Source organism: Archocentrus centrarchus, chromosome 21, assembly GCF_007364275.1.
Source record: "Archocentrus centrarchus isolate MPI-CPG fArcCen1 chromosome 21, fArcCen1, whole genome shotgun sequence".
Classification (NCBI taxonomy): domain Eukaryota; kingdom Metazoa; phylum Chordata; class Actinopteri; order Cichliformes; family Cichlidae; genus Archocentrus; species Archocentrus centrarchus.
In genome coordinates this window covers 12,529,411-12,541,667 of record NC_044366.1, presented here as the reverse complement: position 1 = coordinate 12,541,667, position 12,257 = coordinate 12,529,411, and the positions used below count along the sequence as shown (strand labels likewise).

At 44.9% G+C, this 12,257-nt stretch overlaps 1 protein-coding gene across 1 annotated transcript; it reads right to left on the bottom strand.

Moving 5' to 3' along the window:
• Positions 1 to 225: 225 nt before the first annotated feature.
• LOC115800664 (uncharacterized) lies at positions 226 to 6,381 on the bottom strand. The gene is made up of 3 exons (XM_030758144.1): positions 5,362 to 6,381; positions 627 to 5,272; positions 226 to 527 (listed from the first exon to the last, which is right to left on the bottom strand). The coding sequence occupies exons 1-2, from the start codon at positions 6,379 to 6,381 to the stop codon at positions 902 to 904; spliced, it is 5,391 nt and encodes a 1,796-aa protein (XP_030614004.1). The 3' UTR covers positions 226 to 527; positions 627 to 901.
• Between the last annotated feature and the right edge of the window lie 5,876 nt (positions 6,382 to 12,257).

Below are 12,257 nucleotides of genomic sequence, written 5' to 3'. Positions count from 1 at the left end.
GGTCAGCAAAGGACAGGACTGACACCAAATAAAATTTAAAATGGGTCTTTATTCCCCGACTGAACTCATAATAAAGAATAAGAACAGCGTTAATTCTTTGTTTTGAGGTTAATTAACAAATGTCTCAACTTTAACAATACACTGTGCCCCTGCCTCCTCCAGTCTCAACACCGCTCATGGACACAGAACTGATCAACGGCTGTAGATTGAAAACAAAATGGAGGCCTAAGCTTTCCTACTGTGTACAAATCAGATTCCCTATACAGACAACAGCAGTGGCCTCACTTTTCTGATAAAGAAAACAAAGACAAGAAGAAAAGGAATAAAACAATCAAACACATTCACAATATTACAACACGACTAAACTCTATACCCTCAATAAAGTTAATCTAAACAGTGTTTTACAGCAAAACAGTACATAACACTTCACATCATAACACCAGGGAATAGTCGGTGACTTACTCTGACTCCAGTGGTCAGCCTGTGCTATAACACACCACCTCAGCCTATCACTGGATTTCTCCCCTCTGAAACCAGCAAGAGCAAACATAAGCTCAGTCTCTGAAAATAGCGCACACACCATGCACGCTGGATCACACGTATATGTTGTGCCTTTAGTCACTTACGCTGCTCCACTGCTCTGGCTTTTCCACACCGTGCGGCAAACAATCGGTTTCTCAAGCAGCTTTGCGGCGATCTGATGGCGTACGGGACATTAGTCTGGCCTCTAGCCTCGATCTGAAATCTCGCGGGATTTCCGCATTCTCGCGAGACTAACCAGCTTCAGTGAGAATGACAACAATGCTCCACCAGGTGGGGCTGTTTAACCCTCTATTTAATCGCTTCCAATTTCACCTGGCTACATTCTCCCCTGCTAAAAGTCAACGTCCTCGGTGACTTCCTACTCCCCCATCCCTTCTCTAAGGTTGGATGTATAAAGGGCCACCCCTGCTAGTATCTGAGAGAACACATCTGGGCTAAAGGACACAGAATTACATGCTGATCTGGGTAGGTGAAACATATTTCTATGTCTCCCTGCAGTCTCTCTCTCACTTCGACGTGGAGGGGGAACGGGTGGCTCCACCTGGGCCTTCCTCTCCTTCCTTCCTCTCGGAGCGGGTACAGGCTGCGGTCCCCCTTTCTCCTCAGGGCAGCTGAAACGCCCTGATGGTGGGGCATGGTCCATGGAGTTGGCCCCCACATCACTATTAGGTGTCTCGCTCCTCCTTTGCTCAGGCACATCCTCACACTCTATTACTTGATGGCCTCCTGCTCTGTCTGCCAGCAGGTTCAAGTTGTCAGGCCCCACGATGGCCTCTTGCCCAGCTTGAGAACACCTGACTTCCTCCATCAACACAAAGTCTGGCTCCATGTCAGACTCCGACTCCGACTCCGAAACTAACATCCCTTCAACAGTGGGGGCAGCCAAACAGTGACGCTTGGTTTGCACTGGTACGGGCCCCACACATGGCCGAAGGTTGGACCTATGGACCCTCTTCTTCGGGCCTCCCTCCAAAGGTTCCACGGTATAGGTAGTCCCATGGACCTCGACAACCTTGTACACTGGAATTGCCCATGCATCCTGGATCTTATTCCTCCCAGGAGGCCTATGTCGGAGGTACACCTCCTGCCCCACCCCAACAGGTGGGCAGTACACTTTCTCCTGTTGCTGCACCACTCTTCCAGCAGCCTTTCTCTCGGCGCACTCTCTTGCTCGTGCGTGCGCATCCCGCAGCCTCTCTTGGTGGGTAATTAACCAGTCAGGCTGATCATCCCTCATTTGCTCTTGGCCCAACAGGGCATCAACCGGGAGGTGTGGATGGACCCCGAACAGCAGGTAGTAAGGTGAATACCCTGTGGTTGAATGTGGTGTGACATTGTAAGCGTACACAAGTTCTGACAGATGCTCAGGCCAACGCCGCTTCTTTTCAGGGGGAAGCGTGCGCAGGAGGTCATGTAAAGTTCTGTTGAACCTCTCACACTGGGGGTTACCCTGTGGATGGTGGGGTGTGGTCCTGGTTTTCTTTACTCCATACAACTTGCATAGCTCTGCAACCACAGCACTTTCGAAATTTCTGCCCTGATCAGAGTGCAGGCGCTCGGGCACTCCATACTTCAAAAACCATTCCCTGAGAAGGGCCTTTGCTGTCGTATCTGCCTTCTGATCTCTTGTGGCAATGGCCTGACTGAACTTTGTGAACACGTCTGTGATCACCAGCACATTCTCACGACCATCTGTGGCTCGCTCCAGCACTGTGTAGTCCACAGCCACCACTTCAAGTGGTCGAGTAGCTAAAAAAGGGGTATATGGAGCCTGGATTCTTGGGTGCGGCATCTTTGTTAGGACACATCTCTGGCACTCTTTAACCCACTGTTCAACATCCTCATGCATACCACTCCAGAAACACCTCTGTCTCAACAGTCCTAAAGTTCGTTCAATGCCCTGATGTCCCATCTGGTCATGCACACTCTTGAGGACTTGCTCTTTGAGGCATGCAGGTAGCAACAGCTGATAGCATTCTCCAAGGTGAGTATCCTCAATCACTCTGTACAAAAGCCCATCTCTTTCTCTCAGTCGGGACCACTGTTTCAACAAGGAGCGTACTGGTTTGGATAAGCCTGCTCTCTCGTGGTAAGTAGGTTTTCTTTGGCGGCCCCAGACCTTTCTCAGCACCCCCAACACTGGGTCAGATGTTTGAAAACACTGTAGTTCTGCTTTAGAGTACCCAGGCAACACAGGTATGTTATCTGGAATTACTTCAGATGCCTGCAACTGCCTGATGTTACCCTGTTCAATCCCTGCTGCTACCAAACTCATATCCAAAGATGTCCCTGTCTTGAGTGAGCTGCATATGGCTACACAGTGATCAAATTCTGCATCTTCACTATCTGGCTCGGGCTCATCAGCTGGCGGATGCCGGGAGAGGGCATCAGCTGCTGTATTGCACCGTCCAGGCCGGTATTTCACATCAAAGTCAAACACAGCTAGCTGAGCGACCCATCGCTGCTGGATAGCCCCCAAATTGGCAGTGGAGAGATGACACAGGGGGTTGTTGTCTGTGATGACAGTAAATTTGGACCCCAACAGGTAGCTCCTGAACTTCTCCGTAACTGCCCACTTGAGTGCTAGCAGCTCGAGTTTCATGCTGCTGTAATTTCGATCATTCTTCTCAGCCCCTCTGAGCCTCCGGCTCGCATAGGCTATCACCTTCTTCCCACCTGCCTGTTCCTGGTACAGAACAGCACCTAATCCTAGGCTGCTTGCATCTGTCTCAAGGATAAAAGGTAAGGTGAAGTCTGCATAGCCTAGTGTGGGAGCACTGGTTAGTCTGTCCCTCAGCAGCTCGAAAGCTTCTTGACACATTTGTGTCCAGACTGACCTGAACATCTTGTTAGCCCTCATCTGGCTAGTCTCCCTGATGCATGCATTCACAGCATCATGAAGGGGCCCTGCGATCTTGGAGAAACCTTCAATAAACCTCCTGTAGTAACTGCAAAGGCCTAGGAAGGCACGGAGCTCCCCTACAGTACTGGGGATGGGCCACCGTTTTACAACACTTATCTTGTCAGGGTCCGGGCCTATGCCTTGGGCTGAGACTGAGTGACCAAGGAACCTGACCTCAGGTTGAAGGAAGTGACACTTCACCATTTTGACCTTCAACCCTGTCTCCCTCAACCTTTTCAGGACCCTCTCTAACCTCACCAGGTGGTCCTGGAATGTTGATGAGAACACCAGCAAGTCATCCAGGTAAATCAGTACAGTCTGAAACACCAAGTCACTCATTGTTGCCTGCATGAGCCTCTGAAATGTGGCAGGCGCATTGCATAATCCAAAGGGCATTCTCTTATATTCATACAGGCCAAAGGGTGTGGTAAATGCAGTTTTGTGCCTATCTTTCTCATGTACTGCAACTTGGTGATATCCGCTAGCCAGGTCAATCGTTGAAAAGAATCTGGCGCCACAGAGTGCATCCAGACTTTCGTCGATGCGTGGGAGCGGAAACGCATCCCGCCTGGTCTTCGCGTTTAGCCTCCTGTAGTCTACGCAAAGTCTTAGACTACCATCCGACTTGCGTACCAGAACAACAGGTGAAGCATAGGAGCTTGAACTCTCCTGGATTACCCCTTTCCTAAGTAGCTCTGAAATATGCTCCCTAACTTCCTGGTACTGGTTGGGTGGTATACGGCGGTAGGGCTGGGAGACAGGCGTCTCCTCAACCACCGGGATCTCATGTTTCACTCGATCAGTGAACCCCAGGTCCTCATCATGCACAGCAAACACATCTGCATATCTCTTCAAGAGCGACTCAAGCTCTACTTTCTGCTCTGGGCTGCCGCCACAGTGCAGCCGATCTAGAAAGCTCTGTATGTCACTGGCTGATTTTTGACTGTCCCTCGGACTAATGCTAACTTCCTCCAGGTCAGCAGAAATCCGCTGAAACTTAACCTCATAGGGGTCATCTTCCACATGATGGCACTGGCTGAGAATGCCTAGCCTGGTTTTTGGGGACAACCAGATATCCTCCTGTGAGAGGTTAATAACCTGAACCGGAAACACAGATCTGTTGGATGAGACGGCAGTTGGAACAACCATCAACCCACAAGGCAGTGGTGAGTCTCCTTGCTCGAGCAGCATAGTGGAGTTGCCGCTGGACTGTCCCTTGCGCCCCCTTGCACGGAGTGTGGCAACAGACATGGCAGGTACACGCACCCTGTGCTTACTAGCAAGCCGGGCCATGGATGTCTTTCCAACTAGCTCCGCCTCTTGTACCCTACGGCAAGCTTCCCTCCAGATGGGATCCAACTTCCCATCCAGAGCTACATCAAACTCTGTGTGTATCAGCTGCCGGCATCTCTTAGCAATGTTCATTCCAATTATGCCAGGTACCGAAGGGTCTGGCTCCTCATTGTCCCCATCTTTGATTATCAAGAAACCACACTCAGGGAGAGCTACCCCAAGAACTTGTATGTCTAGCTCGACATAGCCCAAGTAGGGGAGCGGCAGTTTATTGGCTGCAGTCAGTTTGAGCCATTTAGCAGTACAGTGCATGTCCTCGTCTCCTCCATGGAGGTGGTTTCTGAAGAAACCCTCAGTCAAAGTGCTTACGTTACTTCCTGTGTCCAGTATACACCTAAGGGGGACACCCCCTATCTGAACATCTAATTCAGGACACTTGCCAACAGCCTTTTCCAGAAAACGTTCTTTGGTTAAAATGCTCTCTGAGCCTTCTGACCTTCCTCGCATTGCTCGGCTCACAGCAATGGAGGGTTCCTGTTTCCCGGCACCGTGGAGCTAGGTGCAGCAGGTGACTGACTTTCTGTCTTCCGCGGGGCAGTACACTGCCTGGCCATGTGTCCCACACTCTCACAACGCAGACATATAGGCTGACCATCACTTGTGTACTTGGGCTGGACCTTAGGCCTACCTCCCTGATTAACACTCCCTGAGCTGATATTCTGCTCAGTGAGCCCCCGAACTGCATCAGTTAGCTCAGTGATCGCCCTACCCTGCTGTGCAATCATTTTAACAACTTCCTGCAGAGTTATGGCCAGATCAGCTTGTATTTTACTGGTTGAGTCTGGTTTCTCTAAAGTCTCATCTCTGCTGTCTCCTACCAAGTTTCGGTTTCGTGCTACATTAATGTTACGGGGCCTGTCTTCAAGTGACCACATTATTGCTTCATCTCTGACATCAAATAGGTTAGAGTCGGGTTTCTCTCTAACTAGTTTACGCAATCCGCGTCTCAGGGCTGAGTCCCGAACCCCCTCAATGAACTGGTCTCTCAAAGCCAGTTGTGCGTCAGCTACAGCATTAGGGGATTGTTGGAGAGCTAGATTTAGCAGCTGAGAGAGGGCATGTGAATACTCACGAAAGTCTTCCCCATCCACTTGTCTGCGAGAATAGAAAGCATGTAATAGCTGTGGTGTGGTGCGCTTCTCTCTGAAGGCTTCAGTCAAATATGAAAATAGGTCACTAGGATGCTTAGGCTGCCCTCCCATCCGTAATTTGACCTCCTCTAGTGCTGGGCCCTTTAGATGTGACAAGATAAAGTCTACCTGTTCCTCTCTCTGTAGGCCCCTCACCCTCATTATTCGCTGCATTTCTTCTATGAACTCATCTACAGTGTACACATCTTTTCCAACCTCACCACAGAAAGGTACAACATGTTTTTCTCTTGGGATGTAAACAACAGACCGTGTTTGAACATTACCTAGATTAGCAATACTTGACATTATCTCATCATGCTTCCTGCCCAGCTCTAGGACCTGTGACTGTAGCTGTGCAACTGGGTTACCTCCATCACTGAACAGAAAACCTGCATCATCTCCATGGCTGGTTCCTGCCGTGGGAGCAGCTGCCCCCACTTCCTCTTCGGACATTCTCAGGAGTCTCTGTTTCTATGTCCTTAGTGAAGTCAATTATCACAGTTCTAGCCGTTATGTATCTCCACCGAACAGTCCCAAACCAGTCAAAATTAGTCCTCTCCAGCAGCCTCTGATGACGAAGTCGGCTCTCCTCCAGAACACCAGCAACACGCACAGTTGCCTCCAAGACACCGCGCCACAGCCGTCACCCTCTCTGGCTCTCTGGAGCTGGACCTCCTCTGGCCACTACTGTTGTCTCTGTACAATATGTTCGTGCTCACTCTCAGTACAATGACCTCAAAACTTAAAGAGGAATCCCACTTCTGACACCAAAATTAGTGTGGCCCGGTCAGCAAAGGACAGGACTGACACCAAATAAAATTTAAAATGGGTCTTTATTCCCCGACTGAACTCATAATAAAGAATAAGAACAGCGTTAATTCTTTGTTTTGAGGTTAATTAACAAATGTCTCAACTTTAACAATACACTGTGCCCCTGCCTCCTCCAGTCTCAACACCGCTCATGGACACAGAACTGATCAACGGCTGTAGATTGAAAACAAAATGGAGGCCTAAGCTTTCCTACTGTGTACAAATCAGATTCCCTATACAGACAACAGCAGTGGCCTCACTTTTCTGATAAAGAAAACAAAGACAAGAAGAAAAGGAATAAAACAATCAAACACATTCACAATATTACAACACGACTAAACTCTATACCCTCAATAAAGTTAATCTAAACAGTGTTTTACAGCAAAACAGTACATAACACTTCACATCATAACACCAGGGAATAGTCGGTGACTTACTCTGACTCCAGTGGTCAGCCTGTGCTATAACACACCACCTCAGCCTATCACTGGATTTCTCCCCTCTGAAACCAGCAAGAGCAAACATAAGCTCAGTCTCTGAAAATAGCGCACACACCATGCACGCTGGATCACACGTATATGTTGTGCCTTTAGTCACTTACGCTGCTCCACTGCTCTGGCTTTTCCACACCATGCGGCAAACAATCGGTTTCTCAAGCAGCTTTGCGGCGATCTGATGGCGTACGGGACATTAGTCTGGCCTCTAGCCTCGATCTGAAATCTCGCGGGATTTCCGCATTCTCGCGAGACTAACCAGCTTCAGTGAGAATGACAACAATGCTCCACCAGGTGGGGCTGTTTAACCCTCTATTTAATCGCTTCCAATTTCACCTGGCTACATATATAGAGAATTGGATATTGTCAAGAGGAAGATGAAAAACATCCAACCAAAAAATACAGATAATGTGAAGGCAACCTGGGCTTCAATAACACCTCGTCAGAGCCACTAGCAGATGGCCTTCATGCCATGCTGCGCTGAGGCTGTAATTCTTGGTAAAGGAGCCTCAACCGAGTATTGAGTGCACACATGAACATACTTTTCTGGAGTTGGGTATTTCTGTGTTGTAAATACTTTTTTCATTAATCCTGGGAGATAGCCTATTAATTTTAGATACTGATCATTTTTTTTAAAAAGGCTTGAAATATTTTACTTCTCATATAATGCATATACATATATGACAGGATACCTTTTTCAATTAAAATACCAGAAAAATTAACTTTTTCCACAATATTTTTTGAGATGCACCAGTAAATGGTGCATGCATTTGTCTGCTTGTGGTATTTTGACAGGCTGTAACCATGCATGTAATAAGAATAGTGAGCCCATACTTTTATAACCCTATTATCCTCACTCCTATAATATGAACAAACTATTAGTCTCACCAGCCCTGACATTAATACCCAAATGAGCAATAATTAACCCAGACACTAACCAGATGCATGAGTAGTTCATAGATGCACAGTAGATGAATCGTGGTGGGTTGTGAGTATAACATTTTACAGCCGGAGTAGGAAATGTACAGAAATAAATGTAAAGTGATGCATGAGACATTCCATTAAGACTAAAGATGCCTGTATTATATGCACAGATTAGCCCCAAACTGTTGCATGAATGAACTTGTACACTGAGCATTTCTCATAAACAGGTGAAAATTAAAATATTCACTTGAGCGATTTTTGTGGTTGTACAGGCTGTGGTGTCTTGTTTTCTCGTGTATGATAAGACTGTTCCAGCCTTATCGTGGTGCAGTACAGCCCTATGTATAAATCAAGCCATGGCACACAAGCTGCTCTCCTATTCTTTCTCTGATGCACAAGCTTGACTGTGCTTCCTTGTTGGGAGACTTCTTCAGCTGCCAGTGCGCTGTGAGTTTGAGTGCGTCCTAATGACTGACAAGCGAGCAGCAGCTCATGCAAATCAGGCAATGGTACCAGAGTTGAACCTCTGCATCTGTCTTCCTGCGTTCACAGCTGCACTGCTTACAGTCTCAATTACAAGAGTCCTTATTGTGTGTGTGAGTGTATATCTCTTTGTTTAAATGTACTAAAGTATGGGTATATATGCATCACTGCATTTAAAATTAACATATGCTAGAGGTAAACCTCAAACTGTTAACACTGTTGGTTATTATCTGAGAAAGTGTTTGTACTGTCAATTAAGATGAAAAAAAAAATCACACATACAAATATTCTGATATGTCAAAGTAAGCTGACAGTGGTGTGTTTATGTGTGGTTAAGCTTGTGGTTAAACTTGTCTCTGCAGCGGTTATCAGGGACACCTAGCAGGCATGACAACATATGAACAATAATGAAAACATAACACCACACCCCAATGATTCTGCTTTATTGGATACATTGCTTCTGACAAACTGTTGTCATGTGTTATCTCATGATGTTTTTTTCTTTTCTCCCTTTGTGTTGACTTTGCTCTTCTTTGTATATGTACATATATATGTATATCTTACTTTACACATCAAACTTAACTTTAGGGGCTTTAGTGTTACCAGCAAAGCCAGGAAGCTGCGGCTTCAGCAGGGTGATTGCAACTAGCAAGTAGCCCTCTCATCTATCCTCTGGAATCTGAAGGTGGCATCTTATTCTCAACAGATGGCACACAACACCAAGACTGCCTGAATACCAATTTAGCTCCCCCATCTGTTTTATCCTGCTTACTTTCGAGAGCAGACACTCAGCAGAGTGTTAGCGTGTTCCTTTATCTTCACATACCTTTGTGTTGCTTCTGTGCATGGTGAGAGTTATGTCAGTGTGCTCTGTGATTTCTTTACTGAGTCATATATTTTAAGATATCAATTCTTAGTTGATGATTCAGCTTTTCACTTATATGCCATTTGTCAAGCAAGAGGGTGGAAAAGTTGTGATAAGATCAGGGAAATGAAGAATAGAAGAAGGATAGGAAGGAGTGATTCTCACTCCCATAAGAGTCATCACTGTATCTAAACTCTTTCACCTTTCCTCCTTCCACCCCCATCATTTACCTTCATTTTATCTTACTATAGAAATTATAATTTCATTGCCATCACTCGCCACAAGTCCTTTGCCTGAATAACAATGACTTAATATGGCCAGAGTTGTACTGAATATAGCCTTGGGAACAATAAGGTGTGTACTTACTGACAGGCAAGCCAACAGCTGGGTCAGGGGGCAAACAAATGCTGCCACAGTGGCTATTTTAATGGCAGACACACCCCTACACTTACAGTAAATAGACAGATACACACAGCAGCTGGGCAAATAAAAATAACACATTATATGATAGACATTTGCATAAAAAGTACAGTTATGATGTTTTGATATAAACGCTATCTCCCAAAACACACCTTTGCAACCTTGTTCACACAAACACATGCACAGAAGTGAACCCATTTGACATTTGTGTCCCTTCTGGGTGTTAATGAGGGGTTATAAACCCAGAAAAGCTTCCGTCTCTCAGAGTCCAGGGTCAGGAGTTCCACAGTCTTAAACCGATGAATTAAACATCAGTCTATCTGTCTGGCAGGTATAAATATTTCTCTTCCATTCTGACTGGAGCATTATGACACAAGGCCAAAGTCTTTCCACAGAGTCCCTGACACAATTTGACATAGAGGGGAAGATGATGATTGTTGGTGTAATGGGATACAGGGTGAAGCATAGCTGTAGAGTAGGTTTTATATTAAAATTATGCCCTACTCCAGAGAAGGGACAGAAGGAGCATAGTGTGTGTGTGTGTGTGTGTGTCCATGTGTATGTGGAGTTGGTTAACTAATGGCTGCTTCTCAGCATGACATCTTTGTATTAGTGGTTTCCTGAACTGTTGATAAAATATCATGTGGTAACTGCTTTTTTTCCTTTATTGTTTGTTTTTAATTTGAAATAACTCTAGCTGTTCCCAACAAAATAATATTTTCTTAAAGATGATGATGTTGATGATGATGATGATGATGATGCCTATTGTGTCAATGGAGAGTGGAATCATCTATACGCTCTTTTATTACTAGATGGAAAAAAATAATAGAAAACACAAGTTTAGGACTAGTTGCAATGGCGTAATCACACCAACATACCATAACCTCTGAGCTCTTATCGATTCACACTTCTCTCATTTACTTTTTTTTTTTTTGAAACATAAATGTACTTGAAATAATGGATTACTGGAAGATAAGCTAAGAGGATTCCTTGCTTAGGAATAGTTTATTGCTTGACACACATGTATATTAAAATGCATATTAATTAGCAAATAGAAAAGACATGCAGTGCACATTTAACCTCCATCAGTACATATGCAGATGGAGTGCACTAAATTAGTGTGCAGGAATCATTTTAGCACATTACTGTGAATTCATACTTAAAAGGTTGACTGATAATCAGCTGAGTGCCAATTCTGAAAACTGTACTTCCAGCCTTATCTACTCACATTCATATTTGTATGCATTTCAGCAGAGTTGTTAAATATTTTCAGCTTTGTCTTTCTCGCTCCATCCCTGACATGATGTCTCATTTTGCCAGTAACTCAATGTTACCCATCTTTCCTCATCTTCAAACTTTTGAGTTTGTACTCGCCTGGGTCCTTCCTGAGGTCTGAGAATGAGAACAAAGGCCTTTGTTTGAAAATCATGAGGTCGAATGGAGGTCAAGCCAATAGAGGATCAAAGCATGTGTTCCCAGGCACTGAGGAGGAACCACTGCCTTTGATCTCCACCTTACTGTGGACAGGATGGTGAACTGCTGCTTGCTGCGTTGGATCTGTGTTTACTTTACCTCGAGGGTACTTTTCTGGATGAGAATTTTATATACTCTGTGTTAGCAAAAAGTACAAGCACAGGGTTTTTTTTTTTTTTTCATGCAGAGAAAAAAAATGAGTCAGATGAATTTTAAGTCTGTAGTATGTTAACACTCACATATTCATAAAACATGGATCAGATTATATCAAATTAGAAAAGCCTCTGTAAAAATGGGTCATGGATTTGGGTAAATAAGTATTCATGCCTGGTTGTACTGCCATATATTTTTTTCAGACTTTAATGAAAGTTTTGTTGACAAGAAGTAAAGTCAAAAATGCAATGAAGACAAAGATTAGTAGTTATGAGAGAGAGAGTAGAAAACTGAAGGAACAACATATGCTGATTATTACTGGAAGCTGGAATAATATAACTAGAACAACTTGGTGTAACCTTCATGGCATGTTAGTTGAAGGTATGGGTGACTGTGACCTGAACAAGGGTGTAGAGGCACTGAACTTTTTCTATATGTGCTGAAACACATATTAGCTATTAAAGTCTAAGACTGGATAGATTAAAATAATTCTCTGACATCTGGAGCAAGGCAAACACACAAAAGACATAAGCTGCAAGAGTAAATCGTGTGCTCTGTCCTCTCTAGAATTAGAACTGATTGAAGCTATTCAGAAAGACAGAGGGAATAGAAGGCAATGCATGGAAACTCAATCCATTCTACATTTGTTTCATCATTTTAGTTGTGTATTATTTTCTTCAAGTTCACATGTCTTGTTTTCATTAAAA